The sequence below is a fragment of the Pimephales promelas genome, chromosome 20 (genome assembly GCF_988280905.1).
Source record: "Pimephales promelas chromosome 20, fPimPro1.hap1.1, whole genome shotgun sequence".
NCBI lineage: Eukaryota > Metazoa > Chordata > Actinopteri > Cypriniformes > Leuciscidae > Pimephales > Pimephales promelas.
In genome coordinates, this window is record NC_142788.1 from 21523610 (window position 1) to 21544972 (window position 21363).

The 21363-nt window shown below is 37.2% G+C and overlaps 2 protein-coding genes across 10 annotated transcripts; both read right to left on the reverse strand.

Moving 5' to 3' along the window:
- Positions 1–1898: 1898 nt before the first annotated feature.
- asb8 (ankyrin repeat and SOCS box containing 8) lies at positions 1899–6454 on the reverse strand. 5 transcript variants are annotated; one of them, XM_039651794.2, is made up of 4 exons: positions 6310–6454; positions 4920–5104; positions 4740–4844; positions 1899–3647 (listed from the first exon to the last, which is right to left on the reverse strand). In XM_039651794.2, the coding sequence occupies exons 2-4, from the start codon at positions 5046–5048 to the stop codon at positions 3012–3014; spliced, it is 870 nt and encodes a 289-aa protein (XP_039507728.1). In that variant the 5' UTR covers positions 5049–5104; positions 6310–6454; the 3' UTR covers positions 1899–3011. The 5 variants fall into 5 exon arrangements, with proteins under 5 accessions (XP_039507728.1, XP_088980553.1, XP_039507729.1 ...); XM_089124427.1 differs by having other exon boundaries at positions 4920–5121; positions 6310–6397; XM_039651795.2 differs by having other exon boundaries at positions 6225–6384.
- A 1172-nt stretch (positions 6455–7626) lies between these two features.
- On the reverse strand, positions 7627–21199 carry larp4aa (La ribonucleoprotein 4Aa). Of its 5 annotated transcripts, none has more exons than XM_039651790.2 (17): positions 20602–21199; positions 17780–17906; positions 17105–17248; positions 16861–16948; positions 16604–16740; positions 16413–16516; positions 16203–16313; positions 16058–16111; positions 15762–15974; positions 14796–14899; positions 14152–14193; positions 13233–13442; positions 13068–13119; positions 12828–12986; positions 11588–11712; positions 11305–11497; positions 7627–10783 (listed from the first exon to the last, which is right to left on the reverse strand). In XM_039651790.2, exons 1-17 carry the CDS (start codon positions 20713–20715, stop codon positions 10397–10399), a joined length of 2364 nt encoding a protein of 787 aa, XP_039507724.2. In that variant the 5' UTR covers positions 20716–21199; the 3' UTR covers positions 7627–10396. The 5 variants fall into 5 exon arrangements, with proteins under 5 accessions (XP_039507724.2, XP_039507725.2, XP_039507723.2 ...); XM_039651791.2 differs by having other exon boundaries at positions 11588–11709; positions 16861–16951; XM_039651789.2 differs by having other exon boundaries at positions 16861–16951.
- Between the last annotated feature and the right edge of the window lie 164 nt (positions 21200–21363).

The window sequence follows — 21363 nt, forward strand, 5'->3', positions numbered from 1 at the left end:
AAATTCAATTATTTTCAATAAACTAAATGCAAAGAGAAAACTTTAGATTTGGATTATCACAGTCCCACTTTGCAAAAAATCCCACTTAGCGCGTTAGAGACCAAAAATGGCCACCTATTAAACATTGCCTATTGCCTAAAATAAGGTGCATTTCCACCCATAGGGAATAAATATGTAGTGACGTCATCTGGTGGAATATACTAGGCTATATAATGCAAATATAATGCTTTTGCTTCAAAATGAAAGGATGTTTGTGCAAAAATCATGTTTCATGTATTACTGTGACAGCCTCAGATTTAAACAACGTTTTAATGGGTTTCAATGGGCCATTTTTGGTCTTTATGGTGCTGAGTGTTACTATTTGATCTACACAGTGTGTGTTATATATATTTTGCAAAATGGGATCACATTTTTTACATGTATCCAAAAAGTCACAATTCTGCCAAATTTCATACCATTTGCATTAAAACAGCCAAAATGGTCAAAGAAATTAAACTGCAAAAGACCAAAAATGTCCCTAATGCAGCATAAGGGTTAAAGAAAGTGTTTACGATCCTGTCAACTCGTTCGTTTAGTAATTCCATATGCTGACGTTCTTGATGCTTTTACTCATGGCCAAGAACGAATTATAGCTCATAATATACTCTGACTGGAGTAATGTTAAAAATTTGTGGTAATATAAATGTTAATGTTTTTACTCTAAAATAGATAGTAAATAGTAAATAATTAAAAATAAATGTCAAGAATTTATAGTTGCCATCTGTATTTCGTAGGATAAATATAATATGAAATTTAATTGGCTAGATTTCTTTGGTTCTAAACTGACCTATTTAATATTAATATTTAATATTAATGTTCTCAATATTTTAAACAATAATACACCACATTTTATTCATATCAAAATTCTGTCAATAAAACGTTTTTTAAACAGTTAAAATAAAGAATGTCAGTAAAATATGATTGTAGAGTCGTCTTTGTTATTTTAACAGTGATTCTGCATTCCAATTCTTAGTGGCAAAGTAGGAAGCAATGTTGCAATGTTTTGTATTATTATTATTCACACCCTAAGATTATGTCATAAACCATGACAATGTTGACAAAAACAAGTGTGGTTTCCATCTCGTCTCTCTTCACAAGTGTTCAATGATTCAATCCTCTGCTATTGATTAACTAGGCCTAAGGCAATGATGAAGATGAAAACTGATGTAAACTGAAGGTGACGGCTTTGAAAAGACAGGAAGGTTAGTTTATTCAGTCCTACTGTAGTTTCCTTCCTGGCTGATTTGCATTCTCATAAAGAGGACATCCTGTGCTTGGATAGGAGTTTAAATAAAGCATGATGGAAAACACAAACTGTGCTTGCTGAAGTAAGGAACTGAAATGATAATATGCAATAAAAGTATGCTCTTTTCTCATTATTCAATTTCCTATTCAGAAAATTCCTATTCAATTTCCTTTCCCTATTCAATTATCTTAGTACCATACAGCAAATGCTAAAAAACAATCAAGTGTACATTTTTTGCTTTTTCAGCTAATATTATGAATGTAAAATAGTCTTAATAGATAATGGCTGATTGTTTAGCTATTGTAACTTGTAAGTAGGATAAATATATGCAATTAAAACTGAGATGATTTTTTTCCTTAAGGGTTGATACTGTATGTAAAAGTCTTTTTCTCTTAATGTAACATTTTTATTATTATTATTTTACAAATAAGGCAACTGAAAAATTCTGTAGCTTTATCTGACTGCTTTATATCATGTGGTATTCCAGCGCCCTCTACTGGTAAAACATACACATAGCTCATTAAGGTCTCATGTCATTGATAAAGCATTTGATATGTGCCCTCGATCATGTTCACAGTTCACTTGATTTGGGGAAATAACTGCAGTAAAACGCTTGAACAATGCATGAAGTCTTTTACTGGTTACTCTGCATGCATAAAACTAGATGTAAGCACTACATACCTCTTAAGCAAGCAATATAACAACAACAACAACAGAGAAATGAAAATAGAGCTGCAAAAATCTCTTGGGGTTCTCAAGATGTGACAAGTGTAGAAGTCCATTCATTTAAGACATCCCATACACAATTTGCTAACATTTGGAATGATCATGCTAACGTAACACTGAGGTTGAAAGAAAATGAACATTCCCAATATTGACACAGAAGATTCTTGTTAAGGTTTGTAATGTTTTCATCTCAAACGTAAAAGCACAGCTCATTTTCTGCAATCATTAGCACCAAAAAAAAGTATAATACAGTCCAACACTCTAAATCAGAGAAATATGTGTCATGAGAGTATGAAAGTGAAAGAGAAATAAGTTGGTTTGAAATCCAATAGTGTCTTTACATTGCCCTACTTCAAAATGAGAGAGATTAGAAAACAAAAGTAAAACAATGCTGTTGTTTTTGGCAAATTTACTTTTTTTTTTTTTTACAAATTTTCCCAACTTTTCCAGGATGAAATTATTTTCGATAACTGGGAAACCTCATAAAATGATTTAACAAAAATATTAATATTTATTTTACTTTAAAACTTGATCTAGAGGCTTCAGTTATTTCCTTTAAAAACATCAAACATTACAGCATAAATAAAAAAAACTAAATTAAAGAAGTTTGAAACACAAAAATGTAATATATGATTATAACTTAAGTGCTGTTAAAGTGTTATTTTGTTTCCACTGCATTTACTTAAATAATTGTGTCTTTGCATTTAGAATATTTCACATCTGTTGCTATTTTTACATTATGGGTTCATCAACATCTTTCTCCTACCAGATCACTATTTCTTTGCACCAAAGCACATAATCATACTAAAACCCAAGTCTGAATTTGTTTGATGACATTATAGCAACAAAAAACAAAAAACCTAAATGGGCAACTTCCTCACATATTAACTCACTGCATATGGATAGACACACTTCAGATTGCCGTCTGATTACAATCACGTTCACATACACAGAAGACATCCACATCCTCCACGCCTGACATTAAGAACAGTCATCTCGCTCAGTCTCTGAGGAGCACATATTCTTTCACTGACTCCGGAAGCGGGAGCTGTTTCACCGCAGACGGGAGGAACTGGACTCCCAGGCTATTACGAACAGCGCAGCGCGCCAAGGCTCGCAACGAGGGCGGCTGGGCTACCAGGTTAGTGAGTCGAGCCAGTAACTGAGGATCTTTAGTGAGCTCACGCGGTAAGGAGCCGTCGGCCCTGCGGATCTCGAACCTCCCCGCGGCACGGCAAAGCAGCTCCAGGCACTCTTCCTCCTGTTCCGTGCCCAGGCCCCGAGCCAGCAGCGCCACCAGCCGCGAGATGGGCGTCTGGCCCTTTAGGTTGGTGACGTGGACTTGAGCGCCGTATTCGAGCAGCACACGTACGCTCTCCAGGTTGCCCTTCATGGCCGCCCAACTGAGGGGCGTGTCGTTATTGTAATCTCGGACATTCGGACAGGCGCCGCTCTCTAACAGGGCCCGTACACACTCTGGGTTATCTTTGAAGGCGGCCCAGTGCAGTGGGGTATCCTTGTTTCCGTCCAGCGCATTTGGCTGGGCCCCGTATTCTAGAAGCAGCTCCACACAACCCTCGTCCTTCTCTGCTGCGTAATGCAGGGCAGTGCGGTTATAACCATCCAAGGCATTTACCTATGTGAGAAATTGAGATGGTATACATTTTCTATAATATGCATGCTTTTAATTTCTGAATTAAAATTCATTTATATCTTTTTTGGGGAGCACAAAGTAAAAAATATATATAATAATTGGGGAGTGATGCATCTGTAATAATGATGAAAAAAAAATGCCACATGAAAAGATGGAGCTTCTTGAAAAGTTGGTTGTCAATGTACTCCTAATGTGAAAATATTATAATAAAATATATACACTATCGTTCAAAGGTTTGGAGTTGGTAAGAATTATTTAAAAAAAATGTATTTGTATTTAAAAATATTATCTGTTTTTATTGTATTTTCAAAAATCCAATAAAAACATTAATTTTGTGAAACAATATTACAATTTTAATTTTACAATATTGCACACTGTTTTCTATTTGAAAATATTTTAAAATCTAATTCATTCCTCTTATGGCAAAGCTGAATTTTCAGCAGCATCACTCCAGTATTCAGTGTCACATGGTCCTTCAGAAATCATTCAAGTATGCGGATTTACTTCTCAAGAAAGAATCCTTCTTATTAATGTTGAAAATGGTCATGCTGCTTGATATTTTTTTATAGAATTTGTGATTATTTCAGGATTCTTTGAAGATTAGAAATGTCAACAGAATGTCATTTATTTGATATACGATAGAAGTCTTTTGTAAAGATTTTAACGTCTTTACAGTTTTTGAATACACTCAGAATAAAAGTTTTCATTTCTTAAAAAAAAAATTTATACAGTTTATACAAAACTGTTTCATTTCTTATTAATATTTGAAAAGCTTTTGTCTGCCAAATCAAAGTCACGTGGTGCAACCAACATGCAATAATATGCAGGAAAATAAAAAAACAAAACTGTAAATGATGAAGAGGACTATAGGGATTTGTAAGATTTTTTGACCTATTTATGACAATTAATTTTTAAAAAAATATTTTATGGGGTGACTTCCCAAAAACATAATGCTATTTATGAATTATTTATTTCTGATATCTGTAAATAAATAATTTCCCCTTTACAAGTATTTAAACACTGTCAAAATGCTGAATTTAGGGAAATGGTTGGTTTCTAAACTATATGATGTACCTCTGCGCCTTTCTCCAGCAAGAGCTCCACACAATCGGCATCAGCCACCATACAGGCACAGTGCAGGGGCTTCAGCGTGCCATGCATCCTGTTCACATCTGCTCCCTGTCAAAAGAGCACATTTTCATTCAGAATGTGATATACGAAACAACTTTCTAAAGCTTTGGTAACACAACTTACCCTGCGTATAAGGTCTTCAACATTATCATGTGGGAAGGAGCGAATTGCCGCTATGGTTCGAATAAGCCTTTCTGACAATGAGTATTTGCTCTGAATACTCTGCATGATGTACCACATAGTAGAGCTCATGTGGAACAACAGGACATTTCACCCGGACTGGGTAACGCCACAGTGGGATGAGATGGCTGTGAAAGTGAAAAAAATAATTCAAGAGAAGAAAAAAATGGAGAAAAAAAATATCAATTAACAAGAGAATGATGTTGACAGAACAAAAAATACATTTCTTTATATTATGAATCATTATTCTCTTTAATACCGACTGTCAATGAGCATGTTCTTATGGCCACAATTTATTTAATGATAGTAATAATCTGACAATTGTCTAATTATAGTCATTAAATATTATAAATATTAAACAATGTTTTTTTTTATTTATTATTATTTTTAACTTGACAATTATTCAAATGAAATAAAAATAAATAAATGTCAATAAATTAATCTTAATAAATGAATAAATAAAAGATAAACATTTTTTTTTCACACTAATACTGTTTTTACATTTGCCTGTAATTTAATGTAAAAAAGGTACATTAATTGAAGGCCTAGCCATTTTACATACATTGTACCAGTTTTTATTGTTTCATTTATAGATTGTTGCTTTTAATTATATTTTCTGCATTTATTTATTTAATCTTTCACTACTTAAATGTCAAACTCCATTCATTAATTTCTATTTGTCCATATGATATGAATAAGGGGAAAATAATGCATCTCTTCAAAACAATAATTCATTCATTTTTAATTTTGTAAAATTTCGGTAGGCTAGTACTAGGTTCAGGTAATACTCTGGTGGGTTAAATGAAGCTTCAGCCATGAAACCATTCACATATTGTTTATACTATAAAATATATTTATTCTGCCTGTAGCAGGTGCCTGACACACTCGACCCAGTCTTATAAATGTTATCAAAATATGCACATAGCCTGAGTCATATAGATAAATAAGGCAAACGAGTGCTGTTCGTCTCGTCTTGTTGTCATGCTGTCAACAAAAGGTCGCATGACAGATCAGCTAGCAAAAACACACAATATTTGACAAGCAAATGAAGTCTAAAACATGACAGCTTAATAGTGCTCGTAAAAAAAAAAGTCTAGTTGCAAATAACATAACGTTAAGTGTTTTCAAAAAAGAAAAACAAAATACAGTGTGTATTACTCCTTTCTGTGTGTGTTCTACCGGAGTGAACTATCGTTAGCCGTTTGGAGCTAGTTTCGACACCCAGGACGTGAAATAACATTTTCTTACCTCTGAATCTTTTTAGGTGCAAGTGCGCGGAAAAAAGGAAACCGTAAAGTGTGTAATTGAAGACGATTAGTTGTTAAAACAGTACCTGCACGAAGTGAAACAGCTGCAGGTTTGGAGCTAATCTGACACTCTGTCCGCTCGCTCAACACAAACACAGTGACGTCACGAGAGGAAGTGACAAACAATTTTAAAACGCCATTTATCCATTTGTTGTCTTTGGCGAGACACATTTGTATCGAGTAATTGCGGCTAGAAATACGGCTAAAATTAGTAATGCGCGTGTGTATGTATGAGAGGCCATTCTTCACATACCGTACAGTACTGTTCATGCCTAAATTAGACATGATGGGCCCTGTGCTGAGGGCCCCTAAATGAATGTCACTTTATGTCACTCGGTGCCTTCACACGCCATCGTTTCCATGTTACAGAACTTAAAGAAACTTGCCCACAAGCTACATAATACTTAAAATGAATTAAAATGTGCCCTCTCAAATAGCAGTTATATAAATTAGTCAACATTAAAGTAGTGTTGTGTATGCATGCACCAATATTATATATGACAGCCTTATGTAACAATGTTAGTTTTTTTTTGTGTGTGTGTGTGAAAAAAATGTAGCCTACTGTCTGCACATTGTCCTCAACATATCCATTAGTGTCTTGACTTCAAATCGGTGCAGTGAAGTCAAGACATTAATAAGATGAACATAAGGCAAAAGAACACAATGTCACGTTTTATTTCTGTCTGTTTAAACCTACGTTTTACCAACTAAAAACTTTTATTAAAGTTTTATTAAGTATTTGGACATTAAATAATTGAAAATGTACAAGTTAGTATTTAGTTTTAAATCCACTATGTAGCCTATTTACAGTGGACCTCCTGCGACCCATAGACATCACCAGACTGTTGGTTTCATCCTTTGAAATGGTTTGACAACCCTTTGATACAGTCGTTTTCATCCATTTCTTGTTTTGGGGAGTTTCTGCCTTTATATTTCTGCCTTCTGAGGAGCTCCGCGAGGTATCACTATAATTGGGCAAGACTTCAGGGTTAGCACCTCCTGCTGGCCTCGTGAACACCTCTTCTAGCAGCAACCTGATTTTCCCAGGAAGTCTCCCATCCAGGTACAAGTACCCGTTTAGCTTTAATTGGCACCAAATGTTGGGCTACAGTGTGATCATGTGGCTGTGGTGGTGTATGATAAAAAATGGAAACAGTCTTTATTTAAAAAATAGGTAAAGTACTTTATTCAGTACTTTGTTAAACACTCTTTCTTTGGGAAAATAATTAAATGATCTGTAAATGTTTTTACTGACTACAAATCTCTTCTTAACCAGACAAAAAGCAACAGAAGTGTTCAATAATATAAACAGGAAAAAATGCAGCAAATGAACCAGTCAAGAGTAAGGCCAAAACAAAATAATTTATTTTCTTTTTGTGACATTTTATGCAGACAGCTAGAATTTAGTGTCTCACTTCAATCCATTGTTAAATAATTCTTCCCTTTGCCACACCAATCCCTAAATCAATTAACAGTAATAACCCAAACATTAAGAGAAATTTACTATTTTCTGTAGATTTTTGCAAGCCTGTCAACATCAATATAATAACCTTATGCTCCTAATATAATTTCACATTACATAACAAGATATTTTTAACAAGTTAGTGCATTTCATTTATCCTAAACCACTAGCTGCTCAAAATCATTAATGAAAACAAGAAAAAAAAAAAGCCCCAGTGATTTGTTATTTACCGCATTACTAAGCCTCTAGTAAATGCATCAAGTATTTTCTCTGCTGAAATCTCAAAAAAAATATACAAATATGTTAAATCTGCGACTCTCTCCCAATGTTTTTTGTACATAGTCATGATAAACTTACAAGGGACAGGGGAGTGGGGGGGGTTGCATGGGGGGAGGGGGACATCAGAATTAAAATAAATTAAAAATCATGTTTTTAAAAGCAATACTTTACAATGAATTCAACAGCAATACTGTATCCTCCTGATTAAACGTTCAAATAACAGCACCAATTCACCACAGCACTTTTTTTGTAGTGAATGCATCCCTGCTATTCATATTCCCAACTTAATCACTATCAGGTGCCATCTACCAAAGCAACAATTTCTAAATCACCCATACACATGCCACCCCATCAAAAAGAACACTCTGGCATTGGCATAGCAATGACGACACTCACATTAACCATGGCAAAGCTATAAGAAACCTTGCAGCAATCATTTCAAGAGGATTTTGCACCGATATTGTCATTTATCCAACAGTCAAAACGCTCTGTTCAGGGAAGAAATGTCGTCGTTTAAATAAAGGGTGTGATTTACAATTAATGGAGGACACATTCAGATGATACCAAGCATCTAACATTCAATTCTCCTTTAAATATCATGTCCTTGAAAATATAAAAACGTCATGAAATGACCGAAATGGAAGTTCATATAAATGTGAGACCAGAGACGGATTTAACTTGACAGGAATGAGATGAGATGCGTCACCCCTGAGCCAGATAACCCACTCTGGACATTGATTTCACACATAAATCATCATTAAAAACGATTTCAAATGAAACCAGTACTGCCGATTATGGTTTGTAATTGGGTAATGCCCAATAGGTCATAAACACCGGATTTCTTTCACTGAAACTAGGTGAGGTGATGGTGATGAATGTGCCTTAAGGAACAATCACTTTATGTGATTGTTATATAACAGTGGTAACCATATTATCATTTCAAATGTAATGGATAGAAACTAAACGTCAGACCTGCTTGACCTATCTCATCATCATGACCAACAGCTCCATCCAATTAATCAACTCTGAATATACGATTATAAAAACAGGAAACCTAAATCAGAACCAATCCACTTAATGATCATGATTATTGACTCTGCCTTGCATTAGCCCAAACCACCATCACCTAGTTGTAAACATAACCTGACTGATTATCAGGATATTTGAGAATGCTCAAAGCAGTCCAGGAAGGAGAATGCACAAAAACAAAACAAATCTGAGATGACACAAAATTCATGAGTGCCTATGTACCTGACTGTTAAAGTTATCATTCACAGGCTGTTGGTTACTCAAACTAACTACAAAAACAAATAACAAATCACACATAAAATTAAAAAAGAAAAAAAAAAGATTCACCCATCAGCAAATCTGTGACATAACAGCATCATAATTGGCAGGCTTTGACTTCATGAAGTGAAAGTAGGCTATATATATATTTGAATCATTAACAAGGCTCCAAAATTGATCGTAAGTAAATCCGAGCGCCCATTACAGAGTTAATCACGAGCTACAGTATGTCACGCAAACTAATGCAAAACTCCAGACCAAAACGCACTGTCAGCCCTAAAGATACTTGCGAAATAATCCACTTTCAAGCACGCGCCACATATTCTACACGGGATCTAAATCCCAGATGAATCGACTCTAAAGCAAACCACATCCTTCCACACACACACACACACACACAGGTTCATTTACACGGTCAAACCACCCCAGGGGTCGAGCGCCCAGTGTCCTGTAATTGCGAATCAATCAACTGAAAATTAAAGAAAAGAAAGATGAATCATTGCATGTCAAAGTGATATCTTTGTATAGGTACATGACATTGTTTATGCATGTTCCTTTTCTTAGTGCATAAGCTCTTTGCAGACCACCATCAGGGCCACCCAACCGCCCACTTTCACACCTCTCCCGAGCAGGGCTAAGAGAGGCCACCCACCTCTCAAGGAAAAAAGGAAAAATTCACATGGATTTACATTCTGAAGGGACATTGTCAAGTTAGAAGCATAAAATGTTCATTTTTTTCCTATTTGATGGTGTCCTTCAGCAAGCAACAAATGCTTCCAATTTCTGATGCCCATTTTGCCTGGATACCCCAGTCTGTGCATTGTCACTTCATGAGACTTTTCCTCTGGAAGCGCTCCAGGCAGGAGAGGTGAATACCATTTAAAATTTTGACTTATATTTCATCTCTCTCTGTATATGTATGCATGTATATATATATATATATATATACACACATACATACATATATACATATATATATATATATACACACATACACATACACACACATGTGTGTATGTGTGTGCATGTGTATGTACGTGTGTGTGTGTAAATATTCATACATTAAGGATTTCTGTTCAGAGTCTTTACTTTGGCGATATGGGGGGGATGTTCTGCTCTTTTCCAGTGTGTCTGGAACCTCCCTGGGGTGAACCGCGATGGCCGAAAGGGGGGCGTCTCTGCTGCTCTCGTAGCTTGAATCCCCCTGTACTGGTTCTGGGGGGTCCGTTGCTGCGAGAAAAGCTCTGGGAGTCACGGGCCGGCCGGCCCTCCCTGGCCTTGCAGTTGCCCACCGTTTCCTGAGGCCGATCAGGTTTGCTTGCAGGGCTGGAGGGCTGCTCATCCCCCTTGTTGACACGCAGCTCTCTCAAAGGCTGTGCACTTGCATTGTTAGGGCAGGAAGTGGATGCTGGAGGAGGGGGATCCTTAGGTGGTCGCTGACATACTTCAGCGTAACTGAGCTTGCGAGGTTCCTGAAGAGAAGGAGAAAAATGTTTAGAAGTTCTCACTTAGCATTAGATTCTAAGTACTGGGAGACGCATCGGATTGGTATTATCAAAGGATGGGTTAACAGAACTTTAGAAAGCGGTGGCATATAAAAATGTCTTAAAGACTTATTCAATGTCTTGAATCTATGTCTCTTTTAGGTTTGAGTAAAATGGAGGGAGCTTGATGTAATCAAGCAATTTATTTAAAATGACAATACTATTGCCGTAATTCCGTAATTTCTTTGCTTTCAAATGTTAAACCATAAAGGTTTTTTTTTTTTGAGAATTTATTCAGGCCTTGACGTTTTAATTTGAAAAAGCATATTTTTCTCTCCATTTTGGCCTTATGTCCACACTGAAACAGTGTTTTTGTCCTGCGTAAAGGGAGCCATGAAGAATGTGATCTTGAACCTGCATCCCACTGAACAGAGACTAGAATTCAGGTAGACACTGACCACTTGTCCATTCTAAATTTAATCGTTAGCCCGAGGGAAGCTATAACTCACCAGCGCCGGGGTGCTGGAGGGGGCAGTGTTAGATTGAGGGGCTGCAGTCGTGGCCGAGCTAGGCTGAAGCTTTGGACCAGGTGCTGTTGGGGCAGGGGTGGGCAGCACGGCTGAGACAGGAGTAGAGGTCACAGGCGTCTCTTTATAGACCGGGGACTCCACGTTCTCCGGTTTCTTCTCCAGGTGGTTGGAGCTATAGAACACAGGTCACACACTGAATAAATAAATCACACACTGATAGAAACAAGTTTTTGTATGCTAGCCATTTGTAAGAATCGCTTACATGGAGGTCATGGGTTCAGGAACGTGAGCAGTCATCTTGGCTACAGGCTGGGTGGGCCTGGAGATAGTCTCCTCTGTGGCTGGGCTTGTGGGACTCACAACGGACTCTTTGCTTGAATCCTGCTGCTGGAGAGAAACAAAATGACAAGCAATGAATAAAATCAATCTGAGTGGTGTGAAAATTAGGGCTGAATGATTGATTGCATTTGTGATGATATCGCAATATGATAAAACGAGATTTCCCTTTCGAACGGTCACTTCGTGTTGTGTAACTATACGCAGTGGTAAAAATGCTTTTTCCTGATTTACTGAAATCTTTATGTAAAACGCATTTGCAGCTGCACTGGCTCACTCATAGGCTGTACTGCAGAAACTGCACATTACAGCAAATTACAGGAAACATTTGACCTCTGTCATTGCCAACAAAGGTTATGTTACAAAGTATTGAGTTGAACTTTTGTTATTGACCAAATACTTATTTTCCACCATAATTTACAAAAAAAAAAAATTACAATGTGATTTCCTGGATTTTTTTTTTTTTTTTTCATTTTGTCTCTCATAGTTGAAGTATACCTGTGAAGAAAATTACAGACCTCTCTCATCATTCTAAGTAGGAGAACTTGCACAATCAGTGGCTGACTAAATACTTTTTGGCCCCACTGTAGGCCTGGACTACAGGAAAGACATTTTATGTTTAATCTAATATTGTGTTGGTTATACTATACAATTGGGGTAGGTTCGTATTAAAAATACGAAACTCAATGATAGCCAGTTCAGATAGCCAACTCTTAAATACTTAAGGCACTCTGTTTATAGTTTGTATTATGTGCATTTTTTTCTATTTATTAATTACTAGCTTTTAAGTTTTGAAGATATATATAGTTTGCATATTAAAAATTCTTCAATTTTTTAATGTGTAATTATTTTAAAAAGGACATATTACATATGAAATAAAATAAAAAGATTAAGTTACATTAATATGGTTAATTAATAAATTGTTTTGAAATCGGAACCCCCCCCCACCACCACATACACTGATTTATTGCTTGTCTTTGTTGAACAATAAGGAAGAAAAAAGCTTAATAACAGCATATTCAATCTCAATATAATACATTATAATTATAAATCGATATATTATAAATATAAAACAACAATATTGGTTAAAAAAAAAAAAACAATTACATAATTTCCCACATTTGTTCAGCTCAAGTGAAAATGCTATTGTCTTATGCTTAACAAACCTTTTCCCTATTCAGGCCCCGCACAACATCAGAGAGGCGGTTCTCCAGCACAGGCTCCCCCTGTAAACTTACAGAGCAGCCAGGCAGCGGAGGGAAGTTGGAGGCGGCCAGGTCAAATTTGGGGGGCGGTACTTTCACTTGAGACAGGGGAACTGTTCTCTATGCAAACAAATAAGATTTTTAATTGTTAATTTAATTTTAATTCTTAATTGTAAACAGCAACACAAAATTTGAAATTACTGTTGTGCGATCATCCTCTCGCCGCCTTCGAGTGCCTCTGTACGTTGTTCTCCTAAAACAAAAGATGAATCCAATTTACAAAATGTGCAATCCGAATAAATTTATGAAACTCCACAATCATTTTTTAGCTAAACTAAACTAAAATGAGCCAAAAAAGTAACAAACCTCCCACGTCCCGCCATGATGCCATCATCAGTTGGATCGTTGGAAGATAGGTGTGAAAAAGATGAGTTGATCTCGGTGGATGACAGCACCGGCCCGCCGCTGGAGGGAGGCTGGGGACTGTGCAGACCAGACAGTCCATCCACAAGAGCCACCGGGGACACAGTGGAAGAGAGTCCATCATTAGCCCTCGTCTGAGGCTTCACATGGTTCCTGCTCGAAAAGCAGAAACAGAAGCCTGCATGAGATTTGCTGCTGCGTCTCCTCTCCATACAAACATTTTTCACTAAACTTATACAAGCGTGGATGTAGATGATGGCCTTTCAAGTTACGAGCAGCATGCAACGGCTCCAAAACAAAAATGGACAAACAGGCAAATTCTGTCTTTAAAACCAAAATAATTACTCCTGCCAGTGAACTTACATTAGTTTTACATTTATTTTTTGTAAATTGTCAAAAAATTGCATGTACAATTTAATCAAATTACGTTACCCCTGAAATCCCTTAATCTAAATGTTTCTTTAAATGAATAAGTAAATCATTCAACATTAAAAGCTGTTAGTGTGATGATTTGAGCACCAATATAGTAAAAAAAAATACATCTTAAACAAAAATGTTAATGAAATTATGAAAAGTTAATATGAGTGAAATAGACACACTAATAAAGGAAGGAAGGATAATTCTATTTCTGACAGAAGTTGCATAATATGCATTTTGTGTAATTGGCAGATGGTTAGGATTAAGTCAATAATCATTGTTGTGTTCATTTATTATGTTCCTGCAACCCTTCCCAAGCTGTTTTGTTAGTTAACCAGAATTTTCTGAGCTGGAGAGCTGAACACCAAAGCAGGTAATTTAACTGTCTGGAGAGGACAATAAGAATGGCTTGATGATTGTTGATACATGACATTAGAAGTTGTACCTGAAGGCATTTATTACATTCTTTCTTGAATAGAGTGGAACACTGTGGGAACAGTAAAAAATATCCAAGTGATCTACTGTGACTGCCTACATTCTTACACTATAGAAAATACATTTGTACTTCAATGAAACTTTCCTACTTCTTTTAACAAAATAAAATATGCGAATGCAAATTTTAGATTTTATTTCCCTTTTCAATAGTGTGCAAAAGTGCCTGCCCACTTTTTTAAGTGACCATGGTTCCAGAAGTAATTTTTCCATTCATTTTTCCCATAGGGATTTTTAAAAAGTTACAGTACAAGACATGAACCAAATCAACCAGACAGAAATTGAATCATAATATTACAAACACCAATTTAAAACAAAAGTATTTGATGATCATCTGTAATATAGTTTCCACCAGGAATTCCACTACAAAACTTTATTTAGAAAAATAAGAAGCTAAAATAAATTAAATCGTACACCATCAATTAACAACCTAATAACTCAAAGCAGGTCTGTCTTTAATGGTTTATAAAAGTTAAAAATGAATAGGATATTTACTTTCCGGAACCCGTCTGTTTCTTCTATAGTGAGGTTAGAGCTATACAGTCAATTAATGCAAAATAAACAGGTGGTATAATGAAAGGGCCTGACTTAACCTACCGGTTCCTGCTGAAGGGACGGCTAAGGTTTAGAGAATTTGAGCCAGTTTTGTAGTGTCCAGGTGAGCTAAATCCATTAACAAAACCACTGTTGGGAAAAGGAGCCTATGGAAAACACAGCATGTCACCATCAGTTAAAGCGCCTCAATTATGCAGTTTTAAAAGTTCCTCATTTTGTTTTGGAGGTCTCCTACAATAAGTTTATATGCATCCAAGGTCAAAAAATGCTTTGTCTCATATTATACATTGCACACCATCAAATTTCTAAAAGAGTCTGAAAACTGTTTGAAGATTCTAAACCCCTCTGTTTCACGAGCATACTCTGCTCTGATTGGTCAGACAGGCAAGCCTGTTGTGACTGGCCTACAGCTTACAGTGCGTGTCGGAAACAAAACGCTTATTATCATATCTGAATTTCAGCTCCGGTTGATATCACTATTTATCAAGCACAAAGGCGGCGGATGTTCCATATCAATTCCAGCACGAGCCCTCATCCTTTTTAAGAAAACATCCAAAGTGTATTTGCAGAGCTGAAAACAGTTTCTACTCGGCATGTTAACATGAACAACACTAACCAAATTATTTCAGGCCTCAACTTCAACTACAAAGTTGGAGGACGAAGCAGACATTGTTTGTTCGTGGATAGCCAATGAAAACAATAGACTGGAATTATGCAAATGTGTTACATGGGTATGTAACAGGAAGTGAGAGTGGAATGGCTGACGAAACAACTCATTTCGGCAGCTCAGAATCAATTCTTTCTTTTATGAGACAATAACTTAATTTGTCATGCACTTTGTTCATTAAAACTTAACAGACCTTTTATATTTCACAAACAGCTATATAATACACACTACATGAAAGGGAAACTTTAAAATTATGATATATAAAACCAACTTATAACAACAAAAATGATTGGCTTAGTGTATCAGGTGTATCCTTGGTGTGTCAAAATACCAAGTCTTACCAGGGGAGTCTCGAAGTATGGAGTAGGAGATGGCGTCCAGGTAGGAGGTACTATGCCGTAGAGTGGGTACTGCTGCTGGGGGCTGTAAACAGGCTGCATGAAGAGAGGGGAGCTGTACTGCGACTGAGTGTGAGATTGCTGAGGATACACACTGCAGTCCAGGTTTCGATAACCATTCTTCGCAAAGAACGTGTTAATGGCTTTTATTCTGGCCTAGAAATAGGAAATGCAAAAAAGTAAGAAGCCATCTGAGATGCAAACAAATGTAATGCCACACATTTTTGTATAGAACTTGCCATGATTGGTTTTCCCTGAAAAGTCTTCACTTCTTCCCTTAAATATCTGTATGCCTAGATGGAGAAAAAAACAATTAGTTTCAAATTAGTTGTAATAGTTCCAAGGGCAAGCAATTTGTCTCCCAATCATAACGGAAATTCATACCTGTTGAGCGTCTGTATCTGATTGGAATGTAATGTACCAGTTGTTGTTGTGTGCAAACTCCACACTTATTACCTTGGGACAGTTGTCATTCTTAAACAAGGCTTCCACTTCCTGGTGAGAAAAACAAACAATCAGATAGACATTTATGAGAGGATCCAATAATATCTAAAATAACCAAGCTATCCCATTTCTTGATGTAATTTTTTTGACCTCAACAGGTGTTGTTTCAGGAACTTCTCGCAAAATGATGATGCAACGCTTGTGATTTGGCCGCACTTTTTCCCCTTTTTCATCGACTTGGACCATAGGAGATGCTGTGGGCGGTCAGAACAATATTAATAGTGTATTTTAAATAAACAATAAATTCAAGCATAGATGTTAAATGCAAAACAGGCACGTACATCTCAGGACATCCAAGATGAGGTCCATGTCAGTTGTGAGGACCTTGATTCCTTCCATGCTGGCAATAGTCCAAATGGGGACAAACTGGTCACTGTCCATTTGAGATATTAGGTAAAGATCCTTAGATAAGTTCTCCCTGGGGGATGAAAGAGGAGCATCAGTAAACGCAGCTGATGGAAGGAGAGTGGCTGTAAAGTGCTGTTTACTTATTTGCATTAAATTGAAAGCTTACTTTGCACTACAGGCCTGCACTTACCTGGAGAAACAGAACTCCAATTCTTTTTTTAGAGACTCACGCAAAGTCTCTTCAGAGACGGGCTGTTCCTCAGGGAGCTTGGACTCCACTGCTTGGAAACAATGCATGTAAACATTAAAGGTAAGTGTGTGGCACATGTTTGCTAACTGAAAACACCAATAATAGATAAAAGTGGCGCATTTACATTAACATGTGCATTGATTGATGTGAAAAATCATATTTCACAATTATGAAAAACACTTACCATTAGTTGCTGTAGTGCGCTCACAAACCGGGAAGCTTTGGTCAGGGGGGTCCATCCCGTTCACCACACCAACTACAGTACTAGAGGTGCTGTTGTCCTCGACAGCAGAGAAGCCAGGCGTGTACTGTTTACCTACAGAGGTATCTAAGTGAACGCAGACACAATATGACAAAAACGAATCAAAATACATACACTTTTTTTATACATAAATCAAATATAAATACATTTATATATTTACATCTCTGTCATTTGTTTCTGCAACCTTTGTAGGATAAGATGTCAAAAAATCAGCTAAAATGTAGCAGTTAAACAAATGTTGACACAATTGTTACTTTTACACATACTGTTACTCAGCAAGAACGCATTTAATTGGTCAAATGACCACAGTGACATTCATTTAGTTAGAAAATATTTTGATTTTAAAGCTGTTCCTTTGCACTATAACAGCCTTGGTGAACATAGAAGACATTTTTAAAAAAAAAACTTTTTTTTAAATCTTTCCCAAAAAAAAAAAATTAAAATGGAACGGAATTAATAATAAAGTCAAAAGGCTAATTATCTATGACCTTTTATCTCACAGAACTAACCATCTAAAAAAAAAAAGAAACCTACAGATTATGCATAACATATGCACAGCGATTAATTAAGATTAAGAATGTCTGAAAATATACTTGCCTTCAGTCGTATTGTTCTGGGACCAGGGGGAGGCCACAGTGCCATCCACAGGAGCTTCATGTTGTGTTGCAGGAATCTCCTGCCACACCTTGGCATTAGGGTTCAGACCAGCTCCTTTAGCAGTGACCTAGTACAATACAAGGAAATGCAAATGAAATCATTAAACTGGACGATTTATTTTAAAATCTTCAGGAGACATTTTATAATATAAGCATGTTTAAAGAATATTGAAATCCCTCATTCATTCAGGCCCTGATAACTGATTTTATAACATGTTTAGGTCTTTTTCTATAGACATGACATGTAAAAGTCTTCCTGTGTCGTTCCCATGACACTGAGGTTTGTTTACATGTCTGTCATTGCTATTGCTCTTCGTGTCACTTAAGACGAGCCAACTTAACCCGAGTTTCCTTGACACCACTTCACTTCCCCTCAAAAGCAACCTGAAATGCCCACAGAAAAAGCCACGTGCTTAACCAGACATGAGAGATGGCACTTCAGTCAATAACACAAATTTGAAAATGTTACATTTTCCACATACCATATAACACAGAAAAGGGGATCTCGTTTCTCATGGATATGAATATGCTGGGAGTGCTAACACATTTCTTTCTCCTCTCAAAAAAGCACAGAAATGTAATCTACTTGTTGGTCCTGGAGAAATAAAAGGTTAGTGGTATGTTTTGCTGAGAGAATGGACTAAACTACATCCTCGGTCAACACCTTCAGTCAATACAAACACACAAAGGCAGCACAATGTGAGCAAAAGCACATAGACGCAAGTCTACAACATACTGTATGAGTGGCCAAAACTACCAATTTACCCATTGATCACAAGGCCTGTCAATAAAGAATCAATCAAGAGCTTGAATCTTTCTCGGCCAGTTCATTCTGCTGCCAGACAGGGAAATATTGACCATTTCATTCAAACCTGACAGCACAATTTCATCCTAACAACAGACAGCTTTCACAGAACGAGCTGATATCTAGTAAAACAGCACAATGGTGAGTGTGATTTTGCTATTATATAACAGTTCAATATAAAAAATTAAAATCAAGTAACTTGCATTTTAGACAGAACCTGGCCAGATAGTCAGTAGAAATCTTCTCCAATTTCCACCTACAAAATAAATAAATAAACTAAAGAATTTAGTTGTGTATGTCACAAAGCTGGTCTGGGACAGCATATGTGAGAAAAGCAGAGCGTTTAGAGTTTAACAATTTTCATATCCCCCACACACGAGGGATCACGAAGCGACAGAAAACAGTTGTAATAACAGGTCAATAACATTTTCTATTTTAACTCACTGTTGAAAAACAAACTTTAAAAAGTGTTAAAATAAGAAAGAAATAAGAAATAATTATTTTTTAACAGACTCCCCTTCAAACTAAAATATCATTGAAGTGAATCTGAAGTCTTCCCAATTAAAAGGAAGGTGCTGAAGCAGGTGAAATGTCAAAGGTTCCCATGTGTACATTTATTAAACGTTTAATATTTTGGCTACAAATTGTGCATCCAAAATAATTAATACCTGCTCATTTTACATGGCCACGGGGGCGCCATTGGGAACAGCCACCTGCTTCCTAAATCTCATCCTCCTCCACATAAACTATCAAAAACAGCTGTTACGCTTTGTGCGCCTGTAACACAAACAACACTAAAAGATCCTCTAGGATTCAAGGATTAAGTGTTTCTGGAGGATGTCACCCGGAAGAAGACATAATTTGGGCCAAAAGCAGACATTACTGTCATTCTCTGAAAAACTCAGTTGCTACGGGTCCTCCCAACCTGAAGTGCAGGACATGTTTGGTATACGTTATTTAAGAGAAGGACGTCGGCTCACAAGTATTCAAGCTGAAACAAATATTTGCTACGTATTACTCAGAAAACCATATCAACTTCCCAAGCCAATGTTATAAACATTATTCGAAGTTCGTCTGTTCTAGTCGGTTTAACTCCGTGTGAGCTCACGTGTGTCAAATGACTGCGTGAATAAGCTTATGAAAGCAGGCCGCTGAATGTACGTCGCCGAATTACAGCGGGTATAACTGGAAAATTTGACTAAAACCATTGTCCTTAAACCAAATTGGATAAAGTTGTAACTAACAAACTTCTAATATGTGAATATTCGCTAGCATGTGGGCTAATTTACCCGGTTACGCATGTCATGCTCGAACAACACAATGTCATATTAAAAGGTTGTAAAACAACCTCAGTAGACATTTTTGAATAAACAACTCTATAAAAGATTCATGACAATATTACATGCATTTGTGCTAAAAAAAAAATACTGTTTTCTGGGTCCATCTTAGAAAACAAATCCTTATATTGACTAGGATGTGAGGGACTGTCAGCCTCAGTCTCTATTTACTTGCATTGCACCTTTTTCCCTAATGGAATGGAAGCAAATAGTGAATGCTGCTGTTATTCTGCCTAACACATCTCATTTTATGTTCATGCGGATTTTGACCAACACGATGGTGAGGAAATTAAGTTTTTGTGGGCGAACTGTCGTCTTTATTTGCGACAGAGCAATCTTAAAACCACAAACATGATGCAAAGTTCAGCCGCAGATTAGAAATGTCTCTTGTAAGCGGGCCAACACAGAGATTAATGAATCATCCTTTCAAATGACAACAAGAAGAGTCTTCAACAATATGGACTGCCTGCAATTTAGGTGATGTCAAGCTTGCAAGCTGTGTGAACCGACCGATGGCCTTATATAGCGAGCGATCATACTTCCTATGACCCTATTTATAAGAAGGGCACCGGCCAGAGACCGATCGTCCTGTTGGGGAGGGCTGAAGAGGCCCCTACTCACCATGACGCCTGAGTCTCCCCCGGTCCCGGGTGTGATCTCGTCCTCCCCTCGGGTTTTGGGTCCCGGCTCAGCCTCCTCCTGCAGCTGCGGCTCTCCGCCCTGGTCTGAACTCATCGGCCGCTCCTGGCTCACCGCGCCTCCGTCGTTCTCTCCCTGCCCCCCTCGGCTCACCCTTTTTGCTGATCAAGTAGTTGGCTAATACACCAGAATACGCACAGATGACGGTCCGGTTAAATAAATTGAATTTATTGAGTGCTAGGTAATGAAAGCTCAGAGTGCGAGCTGGCTAGCCACCGAATGAGCTAGTTCTCCTGCTAACTAGCTGACTAGCTATCAATGCAGCGACAAATACGGCTCAGGCTCCGACGTTTGGCAACTGACGGGTGAAAATGACAGCGCGAGCGCCGAAAATAGCGAATTCGCTCCAAACGCGCCTTCCTCGCGATTTACTCAAACTCCAGTGCCATAGGGCACATTCCTAAATGGGCGATCGAAGCGGACACAGGGGACACGCACCTTATTAATGAGTAGGCAGACATTAACACAGTCCGCCACCGTCCCACACTCCTCTGCGACCTCTTGAGATCCTCTGAAGCTGATCTGCTCAGCTTCCGGTTGGAGCAATGGCTGACTTTAGGTTCTCTGCCAAAATAAAAGTATTTTCCTTAATAAAAGTTTAATTTCACAACAGTCCCACTTTTTCTTGTTGAATTCTTTTATATAATTTTATTCAGATATATTGATAGACATTCTTGCTGCTTC

What these genes read in the sequence shown, in the direction of transcription:
- larp4aa (XM_039651789.2), bottom strand. Translation starts at nt 20,715, where the DNA reads ATGAGTTCAGACCAGGGCGGAGAGCCGCAGCTGCAGGAGGAGGCTGAG. An exon ending in CATACTTCGAGACTCCCCTG is followed by an intron (nt 14,900 to 15,761) that starts GTAAGACTTGGT and finishes TGTTTTCCATAG; the next exon opens with GCTCCTTTTCCCAACAGTGG. An exon ending in ATCATGGCGGGACGTGGGAG is followed by an intron (nt 13,120 to 13,232) that starts GTTTGTTACTTT and finishes CTTTTGTTTTAG; the next exon opens with GAGAACAACGTACAGAGGCA.
- asb8 (XM_039651794.2), bottom strand. Translation starts at nt 5,048, where the DNA reads ATGAGCTCTACTATGTGGTACATCATGCAGAGTATTCAGAGCAAATAC. An exon ending in TTGAAGACCTTATACGCAGG is followed by an intron (nt 4,845 to 4,919) that starts GTAAGTTGTGTT and finishes CTCTTTTGACAG; the next exon opens with GGAGCAGATGTGAACAGGAT. An exon ending in TGCTGGAGAAAGGCGCAGAG is followed by an intron (nt 3,648 to 4,739) that starts GTACATCATATA and finishes TTTCTCACATAG; the next exon opens with GTAAATGCCTTGGATGGTTA.